The sequence below is a fragment of the Myodes glareolus genome, chromosome 13 (genome assembly GCF_982192425.1).
Source record: "Myodes glareolus chromosome 13, mMyoGla1.1, whole genome shotgun sequence".
Classification (NCBI taxonomy): domain Eukaryota; kingdom Metazoa; phylum Chordata; class Mammalia; order Rodentia; family Cricetidae; genus Myodes; species Myodes glareolus.
In genome coordinates this window covers 10,732,638-10,740,961 of record NC_142038.1, presented here as the reverse complement: position 1 = coordinate 10,740,961, position 8,324 = coordinate 10,732,638, and the positions used below count along the sequence as shown (strand labels likewise).

Below are 8,324 nucleotides of genomic sequence, written 5' to 3'. Positions count from 1 at the left end.
ACAAACCTCATCCTTTTGTTAAGAATTCACTCGTGCGGAAACTCACCCACTCCAGGACATGGATTCATTTGTGAAGGCAGACTCTTCATGACTAATCTCTTAAAGACTCCACTTCTCCACCCTGTTGAGCTGGGGATTAACTTCCCAACACACACAGTTTGGATGAGACACTTAAGCCATAGAAGTGGGTAACATGCAAATGGATACCCGTAGCTTGTAAAGTTTTACAGTGTCTGGAGCCTCAAAGTGTCTCATCTTTTCTCTTTCAGATGAAAGGGACATTGTATGACAATGTAGAAAAATGTGATACAAGTAGATAGAGATTTTGTTGCCGCAGAGGGCATTTTGATGGGGGCCACCCTACAGTGGCTCCTTTAGCTTTCTGATTGGCATTCTTTCAAAGTCGTCCTTGAGTCTTGTTGAGGTGCCTTTCTGTTCTCAACCTGTTTCTCAGATATGATAACCATGGCAACAGGAAGAGGGAGAGAAGTTCTTTCGGGAACAGAGGCAAGGCTGACAGGAACGTCTCCCTTTTCTGAGGAGTGGCTTTTTCAGAGGCCTGACTCTAGGGTTGGCACTGATGGGGGTACCCTGGATCTATGGCTTTCAGGATAGTGCCCTCACAGGGTTAGTTAGGAGGCTTTCCCAAACATTTGTAGCAGTCACTCATTCTCGTACCCGAGGTGGGGAAACAAGTAGTTGAGAAGATGGGATGGACCTGCCAATCTGGAACTGAGCAGAGTTTGATCAGCTACCCATCTGATTTTGTTATTTGCGTTTTAGGGTCAAGACTCAGACTCTGGCGGGCTCATCAAGCTAAGCATGCCCACCTACCCCCAATACGCCCACCAAAGAGACCAGTAAGATGGAGATCTGTTTAAAGTGGCCACACACAGGGAAGAGGAAGGAAGAGGTCCAACGGCCTCCAACTCCACCTCAGGGCATTGGCATGAGGTTTAGTTTAACCAGAAGGTAGAAAGTACATACAACTCAGCAATCTGGGGCAAGGTGTGGCTCTACCCATTGTTGCCTGGGCATCAGCCTGTCCCACAAAGTGGTTCAATAAGTTACTAGAACTGGCGCAGGGCGCGGGGGGCGGGGGGTTTCTCTTCTGCCGGGCACCATGCTTTGCCTTTTCCCTTTCTCCAGCGTCATACTGGGGAGGGGAAATTTTAACCCTTTGGAGCCCATAGTTTGCTAGCCAAAGGGAGGCCACACATGTCTCTCTTTAGAATATTTTCTTTCCCTTGTCTAGCCAGTTATAACTTTGGCTCAGAAATAGAAGTGACACACAATTATGTATGTGAATGCTCGTATCTATATAACAACATTACTAAGTATAAAGACACATGAGAGTGAACTGAGCCGTGAATATAATTTATTCATATGTTTACACAGGAGTCTGTTACACAGACAATAGCAAAAAAGGTACAAAGGAGCCCTAAGAGTTTTCGTATAACTTTAGGATAATACTTAGTAACAAAAATACTTTAAAGACATTAATATTATATAAATAAAATAATAGAGAAGACTTTAAGCTTGTTCCCATTTGAAGGTTTGAGACAGCACGGGCTTAGGTGAGTTAGAACTCTGTTTCTGAGGTGGGCTCAGGGGCATAGGGGAAAGCGCTCCAGTCTGTTCTGCTAGGTTGCAACTTCTTCACTTCTGGGGGGTTCTTTGCTTACCCTTCTCTTCCTGCTGTTCTCAACCCATATTTCACAAATTCCAAATAGGAAAATTTCAGTTCAAACTCTGGAAATTCGGATTTTCCATAGGACATCTCAGGAACCAGTGACAGTTGTAGATTCATGGCTTCAAAGGCTTTGGTCACAGGATGTAAAAATGGTCCCAGTTCTCAGGATTTGTTATCCTGAGGAGAGGGAGGGTGATGGGCTCCCTAAGGCGTTTGTCCAGGCTTTCCTACCACCTGACTTCAGCCCTTCAGCAAACTGTATTGTCTTCTCAGCGCTTACTATGTTTTTGCTTTTGTTTTTCCAGAAAGGGTGTCTTTGTGTAGCTCTGGCTGTCCTGGAACTCACTCTGTAGACCAGGCTGGCCTCAAACTCACAGATTCGCCTGCCTCTAATTAAATGATTGCCCCACCACTGCCTGGATAACACTGACTATTGAAAGGGGGGAAAGTGTTTCTTCTTGTTGTTGTTGTTGTTTGTTTGTTGAGATAGGGCCATTCAGTGTAGCCCACACTGCCTTCAATGTGTGGTCCTTCTGCCTCAGCTGCCTGAGTGCTAGGATTTCAGGCATGAACAACATACTCAACAGGAAAAATAAATCTTTAGGATTTAAGTTTTTACTTTCCCAAGCTTCAAACAATAAATTTCATTGGGCAGACGGCAGGCGGCAAGTGGAACTTTCTGCTGTCCTCTTTGGCGTGATTGGTCATAGAATTTTTACAGAAGCTACAACTTTTAAATTAAAAAAAAAATCTAAAGCGAAAACCTGGAGAATCCCCCTCCCTGTATTTCTTTCAGGTGGTTCCAATACCACTAGTTTCTCAAACAGAGCATAGTGTGCAGAAAAGAATGTCTTTTTTTTTTTTTTTAAGAAATTAAAGAACTCTTGAAGACTATGTGTGACTTGACAGCCAGGGCCTAGATGTCCTCAGATTCATTAAAGATGTGACTATAAAAGGCTCTTGAGGTTAATGAAATTGCCATGTATCTGAAACACTTAAAAAACTAACACATAGTCCCAGTGTTCAGGGAATGGAAGCAGAGGGGTGCTGCCTTCTAGGCTAGCCTGGGCTACATAGCAAGACACCCCCCAACTAAAAACTAATATAACAATTAAAGTAAAAGCAACTATGCTAAGTATTCCATACATACATATTTTATTTAATTTCTAGGAACTGGCTAGCTACAAACATATCAGTGAAAAAAAGGTGTTTTTTTTTTTTCATAAGAAGAATAAATAAACTCTCCCTGAAGTTTTGAAATGCCAAGAGCAGCAATTCAAAACTATTTTGACCAACAAAGTCCTCTCCACAGCTCTGGCAGCTTGAAAAAAAAACCTAATCATCCTCATTTAGTAAATGTCACACTTTACTATAGTGCGGAAGCCACTGCCCTACCGGCAACCTACTCACTGCAATGTTGGTCATGGCTGCTGCGAGTCACTTGGCTTGATTCTGAAAGCAAACTGTTTACCTGAGGACTTTTTGGGTTCGCTTTGTTTCTGTGCCCGTGAATTCTGTAAGGCTTAGATGGCTACAGAACTTAACGCTTAATACTGACATCAAAGGTAGTTTAAATAATAATTATTCTGCTTCCATTTCTTCTTTCTCTTGGACCATGTCGACTTTATAAATACATTACAATCTTCATGCTACCCCACCCCTAGCACACAGATGGGTTTAAATTCCATTCCAGAGAACATCACCTGGACAGGGTTTTCATGTGCTTGACAATATACAGTCAAAAAGAAAAACACAAAGCAAACAAACGAATGGGTCACTGATAGTCTGAAAGTTGTTCCCTGTGGTGAAAAGCAGTTACTGAGAATCTGGAAGCCTTCTGGAGCTGCACTTGGAAATGATTAATGACCACAGCTATCATGTGGAGTTCCTTTTACAGAGGGCTTTCAACCACCCTTTTCTTGTTTTGTAGGTAGAAGATGCGGTTCTCTTCAGAGTAGGTGACTTTGCTGAGAGGTATCCTGTAGATGTCGGGGTTTTTCGTGGTCAGCAAGAGAAACGGTAGCGTGGCCAAACAGAAGGCCCAAGTACCAGCAGGCAAACGTACCTGGAGAAAAAGAGAGGCCACACTTCTTTTGAGATTCCATTTAAAGTGAGTTCACACAATGAACCCCCTGAACTTTCAACCTAGGGTACAAATCAGTGGGGGGGGCTTGCTCTGGAATCTGCTGTGCCCCCTTGTAAAATCTTAATCATGTCTAAGATGTCAGGGAATCTGGATCTAGCAGTCATTGAAATGTTTTCACTTGTCTTTCTGTGGTGATCAGTTTTCTCCTTTCTGTATGTCTCTCCGGTTTTCTTGTTTATCCATACTTCTTCAGCATGGTGTACCAGGGTGACACTGGGCACATAGGATGCCAGCAAACAGCGAATATCCTGACCACTCATTACATCCAAAAGGGCTTCTCTGATTAGTCAATCATAGTGGCCTTTCTGACCCTGCCTTCGTTCCAGCACTGAACTCTTCTTGTTCTTCCTTTTTATTTTCTCTCCTAAACACACTTCCTAAATTTGGCGGGGGGAGGTGCCATGCTTCAACGCCACCACGTCAACTCACACATTTCTGAGTATTCTACATTGGTTAGCTGTCGTCTTTTGTATGAACCTCATAAGTGTGATGGGGAGTAGGGTACCAAAACCTACACTTTATCCTCAAATCAAGGGATGGGGCCTCAGGATCTGAAGTTCCCCTGCTCTCCCTAGCTAGTCCATTCATCCAGTTCTGATCCACAGACTGATGATGCCTATATATATATATATATATATATATATATATATATATATATATATATTATAACAGGTGTTATATATATATATAACAGGTGTTATTTTATATATATATCTGTTTCTCTAGTCAGTTATTCATAACTGATCTTCTCAGAGTTCTTAATAAGTAAACGATATTCTAAAGTCAACTTCTCAGCACCAGAGTTAGACTCTGAACGTGATAATGGGGTATTGAGCTATTGATAAGGTTGCTGTTAAAGTTATCCTTTAAACCAAGCAATCTGACATCCATGATAAGCCTGGCGATTGTAGTTTGGGCTAGAGTTTGCTGTGATGTTGGAGGGCGGGAGTGGCCGAGAGCCAGCACCTGCCAGAGCAATGGCAGCCACGCTCACGGCCCCTGTCACCAGATACTGCTCAGGTGGCATCAGTGGACTTCCACATCATTGACAAGTCATGCAGAGGACAAAATGGGATCAAAGAACTCACCACAGCCATCAGGTGTGTCATGCAGGCTCCGACGTAGGCGGTAAACAGGGCTGCGGAAAGAAGAAAGAACACTATTTGGTAGATGTAGTTTTCACCAGCATCCTAGACTGTTTACGTACACTTCTGGGTTCTACTAGCCAGCCCAGTTATAACCCCATTTATAAATGTGAATTTAGAGTCAGAAGCTATGAGTTCAGATCGTGGCCCATCCCTGCAGAACTCATTGGTCTCGTTTCTGTGCTCTGCCTCCTTGGCTGTACCACAGAAGCAACAGGACCAACTCTTTCACAGGGCTGGGTGAGCATGAAGAAAACAGTACACATTCGGCACACACCAAGTGCTCAACGAAAGTAGTCTTGCAGTGTGGTTTGCTCTTTTCACTGTCGCGGGGAAAGATTTTCTGTGGCAAATAAACTGTCATGTTGTTTTTCTACACACATGACCGAATTTAGACGAGACAGCCTTGGTTCTCTACAGTCTTACTGCACCCAGGATCCCCATATTAATGGTTTGAATTTTACAGCTACAAAAATTATGGAGTCTAAAAATAAGAAGGCAACAGCTTGGAACATGGCAAAAGCAGGACAGACTCCCGAGACTCTCTTCATGCAATGCCTTCTCAAGCACTAACGGTGGGCATACAACTTCATTAATAAGCATCTGATATTTTCATTTACTTTGAGCAAGAAAAGAGAAACAAACTCCTGCAAATGGCATGTTCTGATCACATGTGTAGCTTTTACATGTAAAGCAACAGGAGCAAAGGGCTCAACCAGCTAACCATCAATTTCTCTGTCTTGGCTGAGGAAGAGGCGAGGGGCCTGGGATGTCCTCAGGTTTCCCCAAACTGAAGAATGACTTTCCTATGTTGTTCACAAAGTCATTTAGGCCACTGTTAGACAGCCACCAATCAATCAATGGATCAGTGAATACCTATCACTCACGTGAGCTATCTTGGGAGCATGACAGAGATGATGAGAGATCTCTCTGATCATCATTTCCTTGTCCTTTTATTGATAATTTATCCCCAGCACCATGTTGCTTAAATAGTGCAATGAATCCTCTCATGTCTTAGTTTCTCACGCTAATGAGGCCTAATTCAGATACAGTTCTATTTTTGGATTCCGGCTTTTCCTTATATTTTCTGGATAATGAGTGAACTCAGATTTTTTTTTTGTTTTACCATTCAGAACTTAAAGTTCTGCTTTAGGGAGGCAGACAATGAAATCTCAAATGAAATTTCATATCCATTCAGAGCAACTGTGAACTCTTCCCTCTTGGCAGGGTAATAGGGTACCACTCTGAGAAGAAGGATGCTCATGACTTGGGTGGGGAGGATTCCCCTCTTTGCTTTCATCAATTTCATTCATTTTCAAGATCTAACTCGCTCGTTCGGCATCTATTCCTAGGTACTCTTCTAAGCACAAGCTACATCTGGCCTGCTCTCTTTAGCACCGTCTTTTCCTTTGAACACACCAGACATTATTGTCTCTTATCTCCTTCAAAGGCCCAACACTTCTAAGACATGCTTCTGACACTCTTGAGTCTTGTACTGTTATATGCTTTGGAATAATCTCTAAGTCCATGTTGTTCGTTTCTCTCCAGAGAAAGTCAGAGTAACAAACAACAGGCTGCCTGGCCGTGAAGACTTGCATGTAGTGCAGAGCTGGGACTGGCTGACACCAGGGAAACACATCTGTGATCACATTAGAAAAGCCCCCTAAAGCCCAAAGAGAGCCTGGATTTCATGGGCAAGGCCCCCTCTCAATGCACTGTCATGGGTGAGTGCTCCTATAGTAACCCAACTATTGATAAATGGTACAAAATAGGCTTATAACCTCTATAAAGGGCATAAAAACAAGGCCATTCCTTGGCCACCCAGCTCCTGATCTCCAGGCAAGGAAAGCAGCCCTGCCAGGTACCATTGCAGGTTCCTAAGTTCTCCCTGACAGAGACTTGTGGGATACAGAAAAGAACAGTTCTGTGATCAGTGTCTGCTGTTTATTTACCTTGGCAGATAAGGTGGGCCTTTTGTTTGTCAGTGACAGGGCAACGTGGGCAAGCTGAAACTTGCTGTGGCATTTTACACAAAAGGCTTGCCTTGCAAGAGGGGTTAGAGGTCTGTCCCAAGAGTTTATGTGTGGGTATTAGGAAGTCTGCTGGGGTGCAGTGGGGGTGGGGTTGATACTCTCCTACTGCCAGCCTCAGAAGGAACTGAGCTGGCTCTCTGGGAATGAGCTCCACATTTGTGGATACTGCAATTGCCATTCCCTTTGAACTATCAATTTCAATTGCAGAAACATGCTGCAGAAATATTAATATAATGCATATTTGGGTATTTATACCAAAAAGCTGAAATCACTTGAGCAATATCTTAAATGGCTCCAAACTAGAAGCTATGTAAAAACCCCCAGCAGGACAGTCTTGTCATAAAAGCCATGTAACTAGCCCCTGACATGACAATCTCATCATATCTAAAGCATCTGTATGACCCCAACCAACAGAGGCCCAACATTCTGGGAGGTAGAGCCATGATCTCCTGACTGCTCGTCTGTACTAAGAGAAAGGCCCTGGCTATTACTCCCCATTGAGAGCTGTCGCTCAAACAGCTGGGATCTCTTGGGAAACAAATTCTTAGAGCAAAGAAAGGGGACCTCTAAAGAGACCAAATGCTAAGAAAGACAGACACAATGGAGCAAACTCTTAGTCAAAGCCGGAAACAAAGAAGGCACTAGATGACAGGATGAAGCATGGCGGACAGAGCCGAAAACAGTTCAGTGGACTGACGAAACTGGAGGCTCTTGTGAAGGATGGGGAGGAAATAAAAGAAAAAGTTCATAGCAGTGGGAAAGCTCACATGGAATTAACCCCCGAGGAAAGGAATATTTGGAGAGACTTTTGAGAAACTGAAAGCAGACAAAATCCTAGAATTAAAGAAAGACAGGAGATCTCACACCACGCCGAAAGGATTTGAGTGTCTAATCACAGAGGGTATGAGGAACTCTCTCATCTAGACAGCTCCATCCTTTTCGCTCGCCTGCCAGAACCAAATCCACCTTTCATGTGGTCAAGGAAAATATGCGAAGATAAGGTTCCAAATGCCCAGAGAACAAAAATAAAATTACCTTTAACAAGAATAAGGTTTTTTTTTTTTTTTTTCAGAAGTCTATATGGCAGTTTGGGATGTAGAAAGGCAACAAGATCATCTTTGAGGACAACTTTCAAAAGGTTTGTTAGGAGAGAAAACAAAATCCTCAAATCTGGTGTTGTTTTCAGACGGCTGCCCTAACATGTAAGACAGGGAGAAAGGAAGCAGTTCTCCCCTCAACAAAACCAGCTCTGGAGAAAACATTGGCAGGGCAGTGTGAGCTGCAGGGCAGGGGTGGATACACACCCA

The 8,324-nt window shown here is 43.3% G+C and overlaps 1 protein-coding gene across 3 annotated transcripts in view; it reads right to left on the bottom strand.

Moving 5' to 3' along the window:
* Window positions 1-1,361: 1,361 nt before the first annotated feature.
* Slc14a1 (solute carrier family 14 member 1 (Kidd blood group)) overlaps window positions 1,362-8,324 on the bottom strand; it is a 40,061-nt gene continuing 33,098 nt past the window's right edge. For all 3 annotated transcript variants that reach the window (XM_048418992.3, XM_048418988.3, XM_048418991.3), the window contains 2 exons: window positions 4,928-4,977; window positions 1,362-3,758 (listed from right to left, as the gene is read on the bottom strand). In XM_048418992.3, the coding sequence (XP_048274949.1) occupies window positions 3,585-3,758; window positions 4,928-4,977 (224 nt within the window). In that variant the 3' untranslated portion in view covers window positions 1,362-3,584. The remainder of the gene's footprint in view (window positions 3,759-4,927; window positions 4,978-8,324) is intronic.